The 18,716-nt window shown below is 57.1% G+C and overlaps 1 protein-coding gene across 5 annotated transcripts in view; it reads right to left on the reverse strand.

Moving 5' to 3' along the window:
• Positions 1-2,545: 2,545 nt before the first annotated feature.
• The window catches only part of FAM168A (family with sequence similarity 168 member A), a 189,040-nt gene continuing 172,869 nt past the window's right edge, over positions 2,546-18,716 (reverse strand). For 3 of the 5 annotated variants that reach the window (XM_062196685.1, XM_062196684.1, XM_062196686.1), the window contains 5 exons: positions 17,262-17,387; positions 10,689-10,831; positions 9,344-9,518; positions 8,194-8,324; positions 2,547-7,693 (listed from right to left, as the gene is read on the reverse strand). In XM_062196685.1, the coding sequence (XP_062052669.1) occupies positions 8,212-8,324; positions 9,344-9,518; positions 10,689-10,831; positions 17,262-17,387 (557 nt within the window). In that variant the 3' untranslated portion in view covers positions 2,547-7,693; positions 8,194-8,211. Of the gene's footprint in view, positions 7,694-8,193; positions 8,325-9,343; positions 9,519-10,688; positions 10,832-17,261; positions 17,388-18,716 lie in introns of all 5 variants that reach the window. The other 2 variants (XR_009866383.1, XM_062196687.1) reach the window with 2 other exon arrangements.

An 18,716-nucleotide genomic window follows, 5' to 3' on the forward strand; every position in this document is an offset into this window, starting at 1 on the left:
GACCATCAGACCATTTGTGCAGGGAGGGGCTGCGCTGTGACTTCGGAAGTGATTACGGGAAAGGGGTTGGGAGGGTTCAGAGGCGCAGGCTACAGCAGGCCTGGCGCGGTGCGCAGAGCGTCCCGGGCGTGCTGACGGCTCAGTGGGCCAGACACTGGCGGAAACGTGGACATTAGAGGCCGTGCGGATGGGGCTGCCCATGGGCGCCTGAGTCCCTGTTACGTGGTAGCTGAGCCTGGCTCTTTGGCGTCCGTGTCCCGAGACCATGCTCCACCTCGTGGGCTGCTTTGTTTTGGAGGTTTCTGGGCAGCCAGGGGTCCAGGCTGCTGCTGATGAGATTTGCGGTGAGAATCGAGCAGGACGGTTTGGAAAGTGTGCAGCGTGGCCAGAGGAGGGAGGGGGGAAGGTGAGGTGGAGAAAGGAGTTGATAAAGACACTGGCACCGGCCAGGGGGAAGCGGGTGCTCTGGGGCCAGAGGACGAAGAACCTGAGGGCATCTCAGAGCTCGGGGCAGGGACACCGCGGGCGCAGGCAGGGATCCTGCCTGACGCAGCCCTGAGAGTTGGGATCCCTGTCCCTGGGGGCAGCCTGCCGAGCTTTCCAGGGCCGAGGCTGCAGCTTGAGGGGGCGCAGGTGCGGCTCTTGCTGGCGCGGGACCTCTGCGGCCTCCACGTGGTGCTGGTTTCACAGGTGTGCTCAATGGAAGAAGCGCGGGGTCATGGGATTTCAAATCCTGGGAGACCAGGGCTGTGCCGCAAGACGCTGCAGGAAGGCACAGAGCCCAGCCAGGTGAGACGCCTGCCCAGGACAGCTGCAGGCAGCGTGCCAGGCCAAGCCTTGAACCCCGCGCCACGGACATCGGCACGCAGCCTCAGAGTGGCCGGGTTCCACAGAGCAGCAGAGCCACCGAGGCCTCCGTGTAGATAGATTTCAAAGGCTGTCTTGGACAGCCCTGGGCTGGCCCAGGCCCAGGGACCTGTGGCAGAGGTGGGGCCGCCGCAGGGCCGTGCCAGGCAGGAATGCGGGGTTGGAGCCGCTGCGCACAGGAACAGCGCCTACTGGAGCTGCAGAGACTGGGCCCACCTGAGAATGGAAGCAGAGGCTGCGTCCGGCAGCAGGGTGGGGGCGTGGCCACCATGGCGCCCCCATGGTTTTGTCTGATTAAGCGGTGGTCTGATGAAGCCTGTCTACTTCCTTGTCTCCCAGTCGAGTGCCCTGTGCCTGTCCCCCTGCCCCGCTGTAACTTGGGAAGTTACTGGCTCACAGCTGGAGGCGTTTGCCTTGGGTCTCTTTTGAGACTGGATTTATGAATTCACAGGGCACTGAGTTAGGACTCTGGGCCTTTTGGGGATGGAATGAATGTGTGCTGCATCGTGAGATGGGGGTGGGGCGGAATGGTGTCGCTTGGGTGTTAGTTTTGGTGCCCCCCCCCCCCCCCCCCGCTGCCGCCAATGGTCTGCATGTTAAAGGTCTGGCTCCAGGGTGGCGCTGTTGGGAGAGGGTGGGGACTTGAGCCGACTGGGTGCCTAGGAGCTGGGCTTAGCGGGTGCTGAGGCCGCTGGAGGCCTGACCCGTGGAGAGTTGGCTGCATAGGCTGGGCTCCGCCCGGTCACTGTCCCTGCTTCCTGCGTGGGCCTACGCCCTTCCCTCTGCACTGCCACCCTGCCATTAGGGGCAGCCAATTCTGAACTGCGAACTTCCGAGATTATGAGCCAGAATAACCCTTTGTCCTTCGTAAGCAGCTTCTCTCCCATGTTTGCCATAATGAAAAGCTAATACTGGGCACTCTGCTCATTCCCTCCCTAACGGGCCAGACTGTTGGGGGCTGTGGTCCAGGTCCCTGCCTGCCGCTCAGAAACTGGCCCCAGTGACGTGGGTGGCTGGAGGTGCCTTCCCCTCCCCGTGGGTTTTGCACTGGGTCCTGCACAGGAGGCAGCGGCGCGGGGTGGGGTTTGAAGGGGAAGAGCTGGGGAACAAGGGGTCTCGAGCTGTCGTTCTAGCAGCAGTGGGGGCCGAGTTGCTTGGTCTTTCTCAGGAATTGAGATCAAGTTGCCAGGGGAGTTTCAGAGGCCTGGGCCTGGGAGGGGAATCCGGCCTGGCCTGGGGCAGTATCACCCAGGGGGCTCAGGAGGGCAAACTCAGCCGGACGGCTGTGTGGATGGAGGCCTCGTGGCCTCCCGCAGCCACCTCCCTTGGTTTCCCATCCGCCAAGTCCACCTGTGAATCGAGCGCAGGCCTGGCCCACTTCCGGGAAGGGCAGAACCTGGGGCTCCGTGCTTCGGCTCTGGAGCCAGACCCTTGGGAGCTGTAGCTCTGTCCCTCCCCATCCCTGCGTCTTGGCAAAGGCGCCGCCCCCCCTACAGTGGGGCCAGGAGCAGGCTCCGGCTCCGGCTCCACAGGGCCTTGACTGCGAGAACAAGTTCAGGATCAAGGTGTGGAGATAAGGTGGACCGGGAGGTGGCAGTATGGTCGCCCCCACTTCTGTCTCCCTCCCCGAAAAACCACTCAATCTGGTCACCTAGGACTTCTGTGTGTGTGTGGGTTTTTTTTTTTTTTTGGAAACTTTTTAATAGTTATTCATGTTCTACAACTTACAGTAAATATCATAGTTACAAATTCTGGGCTTCAGTCTTTCAGTGATCACTATCTGATCTTGGAAACAAAACGAAACAAAAACCCAAGAGTCTGAAACAATAAAACCAAACCTGATTTACACTTCATACACACAGGAGGCCCTGGGGCTTCGCAAGCTCTGCGCTGTAGGTAGTGTTTGCAAAACGCCTATAAAATTCTGATTGAGCTACTTGGAAGACACCGGTCAAAGGTTTATTATTATCATTATTATTTTAAATGTTTTTATTTCTTTTTAAAATGTGAGTTCCAATAAAATTTAAAAATTAGATTCCAACCTGTAGATTAAAATGAATTAAAAAATACAAAATCATATACAGCGCTCTCTTCACAGGGGTGGTACAGGCCAGGAGAATGGGTTTCTCTGCCACGTGACAGGAAACAGATGCGGATGCTTCAGATAGGGAGGGGCCAGGCCCCGGGCCTCGCAGACCACCACACACACCACTCCATGCTGCGGAGGCCTGGCCGTGCCTCCTGTCGGGCGGGGGGGAGGAGCAGCGCCCTGCTGACCCCGAGAGGCTCCTGTTTGCCCAGGCTTCGGGAGGCTGGGACTTATCTACAAAGTGGTTACAGCTGTTCTCTTGAGGGAGGGGGGAGGGCCTTGCTGACAGGACGCCTGCGGACCACAGGTGCAGACCACAGGTGCAGCCCCGCCCCAGCCTTTGCTGCCTTGGTGGCAGCCAGTCCCAATCTGTGCTCCTTCGCTGGCCTCGACAGCATATGCGAGCAGAAAACACCTGGGGGAAACAGGGCATGGAGCCCACGCGTGGCTCAGGCAGGGCTGGCCATGGAATGTCGAAGCTGGCCTGCCGGAGAGTGTCGTCTGGGCTGGGCCCTGCAACCACAGCGTGCTAATTTCAGAAGTGGGTTTCTAGGCGAGGGAGATGGGATGGGTAAAGGACAAGCCAGGCAGCCAGCCTGGCACACAGCCACGGCAGCCTCGGGTGTGGACTCGCTCGGTGGGCCTGGCCGGGTTCCCTCTGTGGACTCCCCAGGGCCGTGCAGTGGCCGTCGGCTTGCCCGCCTCTGGCCTCCCATGCCTGCCAAGCAGCTGGGAGCTGTGTGCCCTGCGGTGGAATTCGAGATGGAGAAGCAGGGTCTCGGCGTACTTTTGCTCAGCTGTGACTGAGGTGTCCCGGCCACAGGGCCACAGTGTGTGGGGCCTATCCTCTCGGGCTCCAGGCCTGGCTCAGGCAGTGGCTCGCTGGGGCCAGCACGGGGTGGGGGCACCTGTCTTACTCGGCAGAGCATGCCCACCAAAGTACCGCAAGGTCTCTGGGAGGGGAGGCCTCAGATGTGGAATGTTTGCGTGCGCGGACTCCTGGCTTGGCGTTTCTCTAGGTCCCTGGTCCCGCCTGCGGGACAGCAGTCTGGAGATACCTCTGGCTCCTCGGGGCTACAGCCCGCAAAGGCCAGCTCCCAGGTGGCAGGCAACGTGCAGGCTTCCCGGGGACATGGGTCTTTCCACAGAGAAATGCATGTGCTGCCCTGAGTGTAGCTTCAGCCCGGGCATTTGTGACCCTCAAGTTTCTTCACTTGGGCCGTTCACTGTCAATTCTCAACCACCCTGTGCTGTCCTCAGAGAGCACTGAACCTGCCCTACCAGCCGAGCCTCCCCGGTCCCCGCCGCCTTCTCTGGTCGGGGCAGACAAACAGCCCCTCCCTCTTCACACCTGCGCCCGGCAAGCAGCAGCCGAAAGAGCCGCGGGTCTTCAGAGTTGAAACCTGTGGCTCGTTCACTTGTGAGCACGTGACCTCTGGCAGGCTTCATAAGCCTTCAGAGTCAGGTTTTTCATCTATAAAATGGGGATTTTGGCAATCGGCATCAAAGTACTTTGCACCAAAAAAGCTCTGGACAGGTGTATGTGTCCTGAGAATTCAGGGAAGGGGATAAGCACGTTAGGGTCATCCGAGAGGGAGAGGGGAGGAACAGCAACTGTCCCATCTCAAGGGCAAGGAACTCAAGGAGTATTTAAATAAAATTGGCAAAAGATTCTGGTTCAGGCTTTCACTAGTTGAGGCGATCCAGCTGCCAGACCTGAACTTCCTGGCCCCTGGCTGGTGAGGAGAGGGGGGTCAAGGTAGCAGTGGGAGAGGCCCAGAGGGCTGGTGGTGGCTGACCCTGACCACCAAGGTGCTGTAGCCCATGGGAGGGCAGTGGTGTGGGATGTGCTGCGGGCTTGCACGTGGCCAGTGCTGCAGCTGTCAGGTGAGCACAGCCCCTGTCCCATGTTGCCTGCCCACGCTCCTATGGTGAGAAGGCCCTTCCAGCTCTGACGTCCTGCCCGGCATGACCCCTGGATGCTACCCACAGTGCTCCCATCAGATGAGACTTTGTGAAGGGCCCGCCCTGCCCCAGATCTGCTGGGCTTGGTTCCTCTGCACTGACTCCCCCAGCTTGGCCAGGCTTGCAGATCTCCACCAACAGCAAGGGGCAAACACGCCCAGATGGCCAGGGATGCTGGGCTCGGGTTCCTCAGGACCACGGACTCGCACAACCCCTTGCTTACTTACATCCTGGGGCTCCAGCTGAGCTTGAGATGCATTCTAGGGTTAAGACGGGGTACAGAGCACAGACACTTTGGTAATGAGCGTGGATCAGGCTGGAGAGCGTGTGCAGACAGCCTGGGAGTGCAGGGGCTCTGTCGCTGATTAGCAAGCGGGCGGAGTTATCTTCACTTCACGTGGTTAAACTCGATGACGGGGTTCAACTGCTCTGAACTGTGAGGCGGTTTCTCCTCTCGAGTTCTCCCTCAGACCCCCGGAGCAGGAGGTGGCGGGAAGCCTGTCAGAATACCAGCATTCTGCCCATTTGGGGTTGCTTTCCTGTCCTGCTAGAACCTGCTTCCTCGTTTACCAAGTGGCTATAGGAACTCTGACCCGGTCTCGCTCGCAGGGCCAGTAAATGAAAGGCTGTGAAGTGCTTTGAAATCTGAAGAACCTGACCAATGCAAAGGCTTCCTATTATTATTATTTTGGCATTTAAAAATGTATGACATAATCTAGGACAACCTTCACCTTCCTTCACAAAACCAAAGAGGGCAGGAGGAGGCATCCGCAGAGCGCAGGTTAACACTGGAAAACTTCCTGTGTGTTCAAATCCCACTGTCAGCACCTGGGCCGCCTTTTTCTCCTACTGCTCTGGCCACGGGTGCTGAGGGGCTGGGCCTTTCTGGGGGTGGCCAGGTGGTGCCTGAGGTCCTCCTGGCCCAGGGCTTTCCTTGTTTTCTCTCCTCTAGAGAGATGTGGGAGATAGGGGTTGGGTTATATCCAAATTTGCATGAATTTAAAATGAAAATAATTATTTAAAAGTCCCAAATGTTGTCAGTGATCCCATTTTTACAGTAAAATGTCCCTGTCCTGCCCCAGAGGGGCTGCAGGCCCCGCCCGGCCCTGGAGGAGGGTGGTGCTGGCAGCCTGGGCTCCTGGCTGAGGCAGGGAGGGCCGTCGTGTCCCAGAAGTCCCTCTTCACCCAGGTGAGCTGCGGCTCCTGACAGTCCCCACTCTCTCCCCGCTCTGGGACGAGGGCCTGTCCTTTCCAGCAAGCCCATCGGCTCCTGCTCCTAGCAGGGGAGTCAGGCACGGGACGGAAGCTCCAGATGTCTTCACAGAATCTCCAAGTGGACTTTCTTCATTTGCAATTTCTGCTCCTGCCACCCGCCCCTGTGTGGCCTCTGCCCCGTCTTCAGCCCCCACCTTTGAAGTCCATGGGAGAGGAGAGCAGAAACGGGAGCCCAGAGCCCACTCCTGAGCTCGCCGGGTATGGGTGCTGCTGACTTAATTTTCACAAAACCAAGCCAATCCATCCCCAGGTAAACTGTTGTAGGCAGCATGCCACTGGGGGGAGGGCTGCATTTAATGCTAACCTACTGCGAGGTCCAGGGCAGGCCTTTCTTCTCCGGGCCCGAGTCTCCTGTCTGTCAAACAGGGGATGGATGAGATGATTGCTAAGGTCCCTTCAGCTCCATGAGTCTTAGGAAATGTTTATTGCTATTGCTTTTCCTTCACTATCCTGACCCTCAGAGCCACCAGCACCCACCTGGAATGTGGTTCCTTCACTTTGGCTGTGAATGGCACAAGGTAACCAAGAGCTTGGCCGGCCTGCCTGCCCCACAGACAGCCAAGTGAGCCCTGGCACTGAGAAGGGCAGAAGGAGAGGGAGAGCAGTGCCAGAGGTCCCCCACTCGAATTGGGAGGGGGAGGGGGCTCAGAGGCCGAGGTCGGGACTACACAGGGTGCCTGGCCTCCCAAGACCTCGGAAAGCTGGGGTCCCCCACCTCCCAAGACCTCGGAAAGCTGGGGTCCCCCACGCTGCAGCTGCTTGGCAGGCCTGAGGTCAGAGTCCCCTCGTGAGGAAGTGCCAGGTCAGTTACCGTCACTGTGCAAATCAGAAGGTCCTGGCCCAGGCAGCGCCTCTCCCCTCTCTGCCCACCCCCACCCCCAATTCTCCCAAAGACAAGACCAGGTTTCAGCCTGGGGTATGAAGCTGCTAGTAACTCCTGCCCAGTCAGGTGGTTTTGTCCCTAGTCTGTTGCGATGGTTCTCGGAAGACATTCCATTCCCTATGTTGGGACACAGTGAAGTCCCGAACTAATTCTGCTTAGGAAAAAACATAAAAGGAATGCTCCCCCAGAGATGTGGCCTGCTCAGCAGCTCTGAGCTGCTGCCCTGGGCCGAGGGCCACATCTGCCACGCTGCTCACGTGGAACCGAGCCTTCGGCTGAACCATCGCAATAAACTCCACTCTGCTTGGCACCAGACTGGGACCCCAGGGACAGGACACTTGGGAGGGAAAAAGGAGCAGGAGGACACGGCCTGGTCAGGCAGGGGGAGGGGGAGCTGGCAGGGCGGCAGCTACGAGTCGGGGCGGGGGGAGGCAGGAGATTAGAAAAAGCAGCTTTTACAAAAACCAAAAATAAAAACCAAAACCATTAAAGATGCATAAAGTGACCCTTGCACTTCCGTTGTTTCTTCTTGCGGGTAGAGGCGGTGCTGCTAGGGAGCTGCTCCAGCACCGGTGTAAGACTTGAGTAGTTGCATACGATGTGTGACTCCAGGCCTGCGGGAGGAAGGGGCAGCCGTCAGTCCCGCTGACCGAGCCGCGGGTCGCCCCCACCTCGCCAGGGCCTCGCAGTGGAGGCGCCTCCTTTCCTGCCCCGCTCCTTGCTTGCAGGGGAGAGGCGGGGGACGCTGCGGGCAGTAAGGAAGCTGCGGCCTGGCTCCAGCCGGAGCGAACGTCCCGTTAGGCAGGATTTCATTGGGAGGGTGAGGCTGTGCTTAACAAGCCTGAGGCCGTAAGGTGACGAGCGCGAGGGACTGGAGCTGCCCCAGCTCCACGGCCAGCGCTGACTGGTGCGCATCTGTGTGTTCGCTGGCACAACAGGACTGCTGCTCCTTACCTCGGAGCCAGTCCCAGGACAGGCGCACACACTGCGGCCCTGGGAGCAGGAAGCTGTGCCTGCCCTGCAGCACCTGGCCACTCGCACAGGGGCTTGGAGGTGGTTCTGTATGCAAGCCCCTCCCCTCCTCCCACCCACCCCCTCACCCCATGCCACTCACTTGGGTGGGCTGCAGGCTTTACCAGTGTGGGGGCACGTAGCTATACGCAGGGGTTCCTTGGGCCCTGTATGTCGGCATGGAGACAGGGTGTGCCCCGATGGCGGTGTGCTGGGGTGTAGTCAGCAGGGTACCTGGTATCCAGGGAGAGAAGCAGAACCTGACGAGGCCGTCCTGGGTGCGCGGTGTGGAGGCTGAAGCCAGGCGGCTACCCCGGCCCTGGCCCCGCCTTGCCGGGTTTCCCCTTTCCTGTCCAAGCTCAGTCAGCCGCTACTCTTCGGAGGTTTCCTTTTACCTCTCTGTGAACGCTTCCCTTCCTGCACACGTCACACTGGGCAGAGCACACCGACCTGGGTGTTGCTTGCGGGTATGACTCTGGTGCGACCTTGTGCCATCTGGTCTCCAGGGCCTGAACGAGGCCTGGCTGGCCCCAACCATCCTTTACAAGAGGTTCGGAATCAAATCCCAACCGGCTTGGCCCTCCACCCTCTTCCTCTAGGTGGCGAGCGAGCCGCTCTTCAGAGGCAGCCCTCGCCGTTGCTCAGGCTCACTCTGGAGTCCCGCGTTTCTCCCAGGCGCCGGCTCCTTGGAGGGCTTCCTCACACCTGCTCTAGCCTAAATCTGCTTCCCCCACACCAGGCGCAAGTTCCTTAGCGGCAGGGCTCTGGTCTGGGCTCTGACGTAGCCAGCAACAGGGAGGGGCTGCGGGCTGCTGCTTCCCTGTCCCTTCCAGGTATGATGGGGGCAGGTCCTCACGCTGAGGAGCACTGCCCTGTGGCCGCTTCTCTGGCCCCTGCTGCCACCACCACGGTAGCGGCGCTGTCTCCCTTGGGACCCGGCCTCTGCCCAGCAGCCAGGCGGAACGCCTCTGCCCAGCTCAGGCCCTCCACCTGCTCTGTCACCTCCGCATCATCTCCTTGCCAACGGCCTCCCTTCCAAGCCCACAGCCTTCCCCCGAGCGCCATCCGCGTCTTTCCCCTGCCCCTCTCTAGTCCCCCTTCGAGGCCTCGCTCGGTGCTTCCTCACCCAGCAGACAGAGCTACAGGGTGCTCCCTCTAGGTCCCCTGAGCCCCCAGCATGGGCTCTGTGAGCCATGCCCCGGCACAAGTCCCTGGAGGATGGAGATGCACGCGCAGGTGGATGCTGCCCTCACCTGCAGACATTGCCATGGTGGTGCCTGCCACCATGCCCATGGCCACGCCGTTGGTCCGGGGGGCCGCCACGGGCGCCGGGTAGATGGCAGAGGGAATGCTGTTGGGCTGGACGACGGTGGTGTGGTGGATGACGTGGGGCTGGGCAGCGTATACCGGCTGTGTGTAGTAGGCTCCCTGGGGAAAGAGGCTGAGGTCACGCAGGCTCTCGGAGCGCTGGGACTGGATGCATGCGTTATGTAGGGAGCCTGTGTTCTTTCCAGACCCTACGGGATGGGGCAGAGAAGCCCTGGGTTTGTCTTGTCTTACTACACCATGGAGGTCAGGTCAGCGCTGGGCTCAGCTTCTGGTCTGAGAAACAAGGCCCCACATCTGTCACACATTGCTCCGAGAGCTGCTGTGATGTCTCACGGGTAAGCGCTCTTCTTCCTTCACCCTCGCCATAGCCTCTTAAAGCATTTGTGCCTTATCGCAGTGTACCTTTATAAGCTGCCTAAAGGTTAAGGTAGGAACCACAGTCGGTGACTAAGCACGTGACCGGGGCTGTGGCACACTGTGCCTATCGCAAGGGGGACGCGATGCCATCACGCTGGTGCCCACGCTGGCATCTACACATCAAAAGATAATAAGTTCATAACATTGCCCAGGATTCTCTGGCTGCTTCCCTGCAGGCAAAAAGATAAGGATGGAGCCGAGGTCTGAGGTGACCTCCTGCCGCCTGGGTCCCAGGGCTGCTTCCTGTGCGCCCTGAGACTCTGAGGACAAACCTCGGCATGTGGGCTGGAACCCTGGCGTCTGTGAGCATGGGCCAGAGCCGCCACCATGAGGAGGAAAACGGACCGCTTGTGTTAGTTTTGAGGTGACGTCCTCGTCTATAAGGCCGCTGTTTTCTGAACTGGAAAAGTGCTCTCCTGGGGCCTCACACCTCCTGTAGAGCTGACGCGGCCCACCTCACGCCTGGCCCGCGGCCCACGCCCGCTCCCCAGCTGAGGGAGCCCGGGGGACAAGAAGGCATGGAGGGCATTTCTCCTCCCTGCTCAGCTCACAGCTGTTCTCAAGAAAGGGCCGGGGTCAGGGAGAACAGCCCAGGACGCGTGGGCGCCCTTGAACAAGCAGGCCCTCCGAGGGCGCTCAGCCTCCCTGCCTGCTCAGATGGCGTCTCTGTGCGCCTGCCCTCTGATATCCTGGCTGTGCAGCGAGAGGACTCAGTGCCTCAGCCCTCCGGGGGCTGCCGATTTACTACACGACAGTGATCTCTCTTCCTCTCTTCTTCCCCTCCCTCCCCCCCTCCCTGGTTGGAGGCTCCCTTCCCTGCAGAGGTGGGCCCAGGCTTCCATGTATACCTACCTGGGCATACAGATTCTGCTGGGGGTAGGCACTTCTGATGGGATACATGGCCGTCTGGTAGGGGTTGGGGGACGGGGAGTAGGGGGGCGGAGCAGCGTTGCTCTGGGTCGGCGGGACCTTGTAGGGTGTCCCCGCAGTATATCCTGCACCAAGGCAATGAGAGAGACTTCATTAGTGGCAGAAGAGCATTGCTTGAGGGCAGCAGGTCCCAGTCACGGCTCTGCAGACATGGAGGGCTGGATCCAGGATGGAAACACAGATGAGAACAGACAGAACGGGGCTCCACCCGGAGAGCCCTGGGCCCAGAGGCAGCTCCCTCAGTCCTGGTGCACAAGGCCGCATGCTTGATGCTGGGCACCTTAGACAGCTCCGGGCCTCAGGGCTCTATAAAATAAGTGGCCAGAAGCACAGGGTCTCTAATGGGACTTGTCAGCTCTGACGGCCAGGGATCCTGTGCTGTCCGAGACGGGCAGGTGCACACAGACAGAAGCCCTGCAGCCCACTGGCTCTGTCCTGCGCCCCATCTACTTGCTGTCTCTGTTTCTTTTTCTCCTTAATCTCTCTCCCGATTTGAACTTCCCTCCACCTTGCTCTGCTTCCTCCCAGCAGATTTGAAGGTGAATCTCAAAACAGCATTTAGAGGTCTTCCTCTCGGGGATGCTAAAAGCCCTTGCTTTACAGAGCTGGGTTTTCTTTCCCTCCTGGGGTCTGGGGAGGGCCAACTCTGCCTGAAAGGCCTCAAATCAAAGATCCCAAAGATCTGCCAGGATGGAACCAGCTGGGGCTGAGGAGCTAGAGGTAGCCATGCACACAGGCGGAACTGCCTGGGGAGACTCTGCTCACAGAGGAAGCCCGACACGGGACTCGTTGGGGAGTGAGTCTGTGTCCTTACAGGATGACCCGTGCAGCCATGCTAGAGGCCAGCTGGCCCTTACGAGTTCCCAGCCCTCATGGTACGCAAGGAGGCTCCGAGGCTCAGAAAGGCCTCGTCCCTTTAGGAGTTTCTTCCCAAGGCTCCATGTCTTCTTTCTGAGGGGCTCTTGGCTCTGAAGCCCCAGTGGGGAAAGATCACGGTTCTGTCCCGGGCAGGTCTGGCCGACACCACTGTGCACCCTGGGCTTCAGCTCTCACCTACGAGACACTTGCCAAGGACCCTTTCAGCTGCAAGGGGAGCCAAGGGCAGGGTGCGGAGGGCACCTAACTGGGCGAGAAGAGATCCAGGCTTCATTCCTGGCGCTCACCTCCATCTGTGGGGATCACTGCCAAGTGTCCAGGCCTTGCTTTCTTATTTTGTGAAATACAGAGGCGAAGAATGAAGATTCTTTCTAAAGATCCTGAGTCTCGTTGGTCCCCAGTCCAAGCAAAGGCTACCACACAGTCCCCACCGTCTCAGACCATAGCACAAAGCCTTTTGCGGGGCGCTCCCCACTCCTGCTGACTCGGGAGGATGTGGGAGCTGCTATAAAAGGCGCCCTGTCTTCCTCCCTGGAACTCGCCCTCTGCTTCCCCACCTACAGGTCCACAGTGTGTGTTCCACAAAAAACTGGTTTTATGGCCAAATCTGCTTGGGAAATAAGTAGCAAGGAGGATGGGGTGGGGAGGAGGCGTCGGAGAGAAAGCAGCGTGGGTACCAGAAGCAGAAACCACGCGGAAGGGGGATGCAAGCAGGCCGAGGCGCAGGGGAGCGGGTGCCTAGCGGACACTGTGGGGAGGGCAGGGGTGCAGGCCTGCGGACATCTGGGAGGAGCCACTGATGGGGCCTGCTGTGTCCTTCAGTGAGAGGGTGAACTGAAGCTTCGAGATGAGGCTCTCAAACTGCATCCCCCCAGCCTATGTTACCACAGACTTCAGTCATGGTATTTGCAGTTGCAACTTGGGGTTAAGCTGTACCGTACCCCAGCCCTGCCAGGCATTTGTGTGTGGGCTGTGCCTCCTGCCCTGCTTCGGTGGCAGCAAAGGGAGACCACACAGCCCGAAAAGCCTGAACTACCCACTGCCCGGCCCTTCACAGCCAAGTTTGCCAGCCCTGATTTAAAGGAACAGCATGAAGTGTTCAGGGCCTTGGCGGGGCGGACAGCAGGTTGTGCAGCCCTGCGTGGGAAGCCGCGCGTCTCTCAGCTCCACATGGAGTGGTGGCTGGTGGCAGTGTGGAGACTCACCTGGGTCCACACCTCAGCTCTGCCACTCAACAGCCGAAGACACCCACCGCCTCATCTGTGAGGTGCACATGGCGACGGCACCCACGTCACAGTTTCTGTGACGAGCACGTTCGTTAGTCAGTGCCTGTACGTCATAAGGTTAGCTACTAGGCTCTCTCTGACTACAGAGTGAGGCCGGGAGCTTCCTGTCCTGACAGTGTGTAAGCAGGGACTGGTCTGAAGGCTCCAGGAGACAGGAGGTTAAAACTTAGGACTCCTAGGGTCTGCAACTGGGAACACAGGCATCAGGGATCTCAGATTCTAAAACGTTATAGCTTAAAATGCTCTAGCCGGCGCCGCGGCTCAACAGGCTAATCCTCCGCCTTGCGGCGCCGGCACACCGGGTTCTAGTCCCGGTCGGGGCACCGATCCTGTCCCGGTTGCCCCTCTTCCAGGCCAGCTCTCTGCTGTGGCCAGGGAGTGCAGTGGAGGATGGCCCAAGTGCTTGGGCCCTGCACCCCATGGGAGACCAGGAGAAGCACCTGGCTCCTGCCATCGGATCAGCGCAGTGCGCCGGCCGCAGCGCGCTACCGCGGCGGCCATTGGAGGGTGAACCAACAGCAAAAAGGAAGACCTTTCTCTCTGTCTCTCTCTCACTGTCCACTCTGCCTGTCAAAAATAAAAAAAAAATAATAAAAAAAAAATGCTCTAGAAGTCTTCCCTTCCCTGGGGAAGCTGCACTACCCGTCCATGGCAGAAGGACATCATGTTACAAAGTGCTGAGGCCATTCTCGCAACAATGGTGGGGTTGGTTTCCAGGTCTAAGGATAACCTTGTCTGAGAATGTTTCCCTTTCTTCACAGTATGGAATGAGACAGACAGACAGACAGACAGACACACACACACATACAACACAGATCGTAACCAAAACACCGTTGGCAGCTGGAGAGAGAGTCTGCAGACGGCGGCCTTGCTAGTTCGTCCAGAGCCAGAAGAGAGCTCAGTGATCACTAACACCGACCTTCACAGCTGAGTGGACAGAAGCTCAAAGGCGGCAATGGCTCGCAGGGGACCTGGGACTCTAACCACAGCGGTCCTCAGGGTGGCTCATGCTAGGCTCTGCCCGGCTGTGTGGCTGCTCTCCCAGCGGGTTTCCTCCTCTGGACCGGAGCTAGCGGTGGGCCTTGCCAGGGCCGACACCCTCTGATCAGAGGGCTCCGTGAGGAAATCATTGCGGAGAACTTTGCATAGCTCGCGCTGGGTCTGCGCATGCCCTCGAGGAGTACGGAAAATGCCTCTGGAGCTGCAGCTGGGCTACTCTGGCTACCACAAAACTCAAGTCTGCCATTCTGTGCATGCACGTAAGAGAAACGGTCGGGCTGCTGCAGGAGAACCTCATGGATTTTACCTGAACGAATTTAGACTTAATTCTGGGAGGTCTGCCTATCCTAAAAGGAATTCTGAGTCAGAAGGTCACAGGAGGACGATGGAATGCTAGGGCCTTTCAGCCCCGTCCCTTTGGAAGGAAGAACCTGGATACCCAAGAGAGCAACAACTTTCCCGAGACTACACAGTGCGGCCGCGCAGAGCCGGGTTTTCTGAGTCAAAGGTTCAGCAGCCCAGCCTCTGGCATTTGGTATGTTGGCCATTGTGTCTACATTTCACCAAAGGCATTATTAGCAGGGAAAAAGGAATTCAATCACTAAAAGTCCCAGCTCTGCCTTGTAAAAGAGGCTTTGTTTATGTTGTTCTGTTCTGTGTCTCGGGCTCCTAACCATAATTTGGGGCTCCATCAAATAGGGTAATAGAGTGTGTACATTAGCAAGATAAAACCTTTTCAGCTCTCCAATTCTTCTTTGCTGTCATAAATCTTTCCCAGTTGTACAGTCTCTGCCACCTTCAAAGGCATTGATCCTCACATCACAGATGCCTTTTAGACTAATTGGTTTATTGATCATCAGATTTATATGTCTGGACAAAACAAAGCTCTATGTCTGAATCTTGCCTTGACCTCTACGTCTCCTTGATGGTGCTGCTGAATACATAAGAGGGAGTCCCTAATTACAAACCAGCTTAGAAAGAGTCTGGTTGAAATTAAACCAGATTTCTCAAAGTGCCCTGGATTTCAATGGGACTTGAAGATGTCAACGTGGTAGAAGGCAAGGCCTGAAAGCTGACGGCCATCTAACTGTGGGAAGAGCTGCCTCTGGAGGGAAAGCGTCCCCCTAGCTGACTGCCGGCGAGGGCAGCTGGAGAGCAGGTCCCAACAGGGCTGGAAGATACTGAGTGCACGGCCCCAAGGTGAGAACCCAAGGACTCTAACAGGAGCTTTGAAATGGTCTCAGCCAATCCTTGAATTTTACATTTTGAAAAACCAAGGTCCCAAGAACGAACGAGAATTATTCAAAGTTGCACAGCAGAATCCAGCCTGGAATCCAGCTCTTGGGGCTCCTATTCCTGGCCTTTTCTACTGTACCCCAACAGGAACGTCCAAATGCACCCACACCCACATGTGTGGATGCGAGAGAGAGGCTGTTATATCCACCTGTAGATAGTCTTTTTATTCAACTGTACCTGAGCCACCTGGAAAAGCTCCCTGTGGCTGTCACCCCTTTCTTTTTCTTTTCTTTTGACAGGCAGAGTGGACAGTAGAGGGAGACAGAGAGAAAGGTCTTCCTTTTTGCTGTTGGTTCACCCTCCAATGGCCGCCGCGGTAGGTGCGCTGCGGCCGGCGCACTGCGCTGATCCGATGGCAGGAGCCAGGTGCTTCTCCTGGTCTCCCATGGGGTGCAGGGCCCAACCACTTGGGCCATCCTCCACTGCACTCCCTGGCCACAGCAGAGAGCTGGCCTGGAAGAGGGGCAACCGGGACAGGATCGGTGCCCCGACCGGGACTAGAACCCGGTGTGCCGGCGCCGCAAGGCGGAGGATTAGCCTACTGCGCCACGGTGCCGGCCGTCACCCCTTTCTTAAAGAGTAAAGCCAATTTCATGAAAAATCAGTAATAGATTCCTAACCTGGAGATACCTTTTTCCAGGTGTGCTGTGTACTAGTTGGCTAACTTTGAGCATTTTACTTTTCTGAGCCTCAGCTTTCAAACTGGGCTGAAAATGTACCCTCATGACTTCAGAGAGCTGTAGTGCAGATTGATAAGACCATGAAAGCATATTCCCCAAAAGGTGAGTGAGTTATGTCATAGACAGAGCCGGTGCTGACAGCCAGGGGAAACGACACTGAAAGCTTTAAAGAAAAAACCACAGATTCTCCTGATCTGCTTAGTCTGTGATCCAGTGAATTATTAATCCACTAGCAGCCCCTGTCTGTACATCTCTCTGAGGGCTTAGTCTGTGATCCAGTGAGTTATTAATCCACTAGCAGCCCTGTCTATACATCTCTCTGAGGGCTTGTCCAGCCCCTGCTGGCACAGACTAAGAACTAAGCACTCACCAGTGATTCCTCTAGGGACAGCTCCAACAGGGTACAAAGTTCTTCTTGATACTGAGTAAAATGCCACTCTGGGTGGGGACTGTGCTGCAGCAGGTTAAGCTGCTGCTCAGGACGCCCACATCCTGCATTGGAATACCTGGTTTGAGTCTGGCTGCTACTCATTTCCATCCAATATTCCTGCTAATGTGCCTAGGAGACAGCGGGTGACGGCCCAAGTATTTGGGCTGCGTTTCACCCGACTGGCTTTGGCCCTGCCCAGCCCTAGCTGTTGTGGGCATTTTGAGAGTGAAACAGCAGATGGAAGATGGATCTCTCTCTGCCTTTCAGATAAATAATCTTTAAAGAACATTGTTCCTCATTTCCCCAGTAGAATCACGTTGTGTTAAAGCCCAGATGTGTACGTGACAGCATCAGCTCCCCCAGTGAGCCTCGAGACGCACAGTCTGGCCAGATGCTGTGCTCCTGAGACTCCATGTGCACACTCTGTTCCCCCAGTGCAGCTTCCACAGGACAGAGTGTCTCTTCTGTCCCCTTCAGGACATTTAGGATGTCTAGAGACAGTTTGTGGATGTCACGATGGGGCTTTGCTCCTGGCATCTCATGGGCAGAGGCCAGAGATGCAAACACACCTCAGTGTGCAGAATGGTCTCCCCAACAGAATCCTCTGACCCAGACACCAACAGTGCCAAGGTTAAGAAGCCCTCTCTCCTTTCCCTGGAACACAGTTAATAGCCATTCCCGAACCTCACTAATTGGTCCTGATACTGCCTCTTCCCCTTCACTGCTCTGTGTCTCCCAGAAGCTGGGAGTGTGATCACAGAGGGTGATCTTTCCTGAATGAGGGGGGCTGAGTTTTTATAGGAGTTAGGAGAACTTCTTAAAACAGTGTTTATATTACAAAATGTCATTTTTTAAAAAGTGTTTTTGCCTTTCTTCCTAAGAAACAAATCGGTCCCAACCAAGGGGAACAGGAAGGAGCTGTATTTACTGAAAGCCGCGGAGGATGCCTGGTAAGTTCGGTTCTCGGTCCCGGTGTCCACTGGGAGGTGGAAGGTGCCTTCGGCGCCACAGGAAGACGAATTCTGTGGCCAGGCCTGTTTCATCAGCAGAGTTGCTTAAGGGAAGACACAAGAATGACATTAGGCAGAAGTAAGCAGTGGGCACCACCAATCACAGACACAAAGCAAGGATCTTGTGCTGGACAGAAACATATAACCCGGGGGCCTGATCAGACACACAGGGTGGCTCAGCATCTGAGACAGATGAGTGGGCTGGGAGGAGCGCTGGAGTGAGCTGCCAAATGACCTGACACCAGGGGACATCTGAACTTAAGACTGTGAGAGTTAGGATTTTCTGGCCACTACTAAAACTGTGATGATAGCTCTGCTCTAAGGCTCGCAGATATTCCTCAGTCACTTGCTCATCAATGTGCAGCAACCTGGGAGCCTCTGGCTAGTTACTGGGAGAGATCAGCTGGGCGCTCAGAAATGTCACTGCAGGTGTATCTGGTAAAGGGCTTCCAGGGAGAGGCCCAGAGACCACTAGTAGGGGACAGGCCCTTGCTAGACCGCCATCTCTACCTACTCAAGGGACTGAGCCGTGGCTCTGGCGACGTCCAAGGCTCAGGGCATTGAGGCTGCAGCAAGCCTAGGTACCTAGAGGGGCACTGTCGCTCACTCCTACTCCTGGACACCCAGCAGGGGCCAGAGAGACACTCCTCTGCTTGGCCCTGACTATCCTGCTGAGGTGTCATGTAGGGTACTCCCTGAAATGGCGCCTTGGAAGTTAGAGATGTGGAAAGGAAACTGGAGGCCCAGTGAGAGACCTGCAGAAGCTTCCATGCCGACTCAGAGCTCGCCTGCAGAACTGGAACGATGCTCTTTCTTAGGTTCTAGGAGTGGGGACTGCCTCAGGAAACTTACCTTCATGATACGCTGAAGGGGAGGGGAGAGGAAATGTGGGTCTGGGATTGGGGAGGAAACGCCTGAACTTGGTTAAACATGCTCATGGCTATATTTTCAAACTCTAGAGGAGAAACATTCTTGATTCAAATGTTATGGTAAAAAGCATGATTTCCACAGTGTCTTTTTCAATTAAATAAAGTCTTGGGAGGCCTGGGCATGGGCTGTTCTAGAGTGTCCCAGCGGGGGGTGGGGCTGCCCTGGCGAGGTGGTGTGGATGAGGCACGAGTATATCTATTCTTCACTGCCACCAGCACAAGGGTGTCATGGCCTCCGCCCAATGGGTGACAAGGGTGCCCCTCTGGTTCCTTCAGTACTAGGCCAAAGGAGGTCAGGGACTCTGCTGTTTTTGTTGACCCAAGGCTGGGAGTGTAGCAGTTGTGGGCTCACTCTGCGCTTGCATTAATGGCCCGCAATATATACAGCAGATGCTGAGAAATGAAGAAATCATGGGCAGGAAAGTGACACTAAACGGAGAATTC

The sequence above is a fragment of the Lepus europaeus genome, chromosome 7 (genome assembly GCF_033115175.1).
Source record: "Lepus europaeus isolate LE1 chromosome 7, mLepTim1.pri, whole genome shotgun sequence".
Classification (NCBI taxonomy): Eukaryota; Metazoa; Chordata; class Mammalia; order Lagomorpha; family Leporidae; genus Lepus; species Lepus europaeus.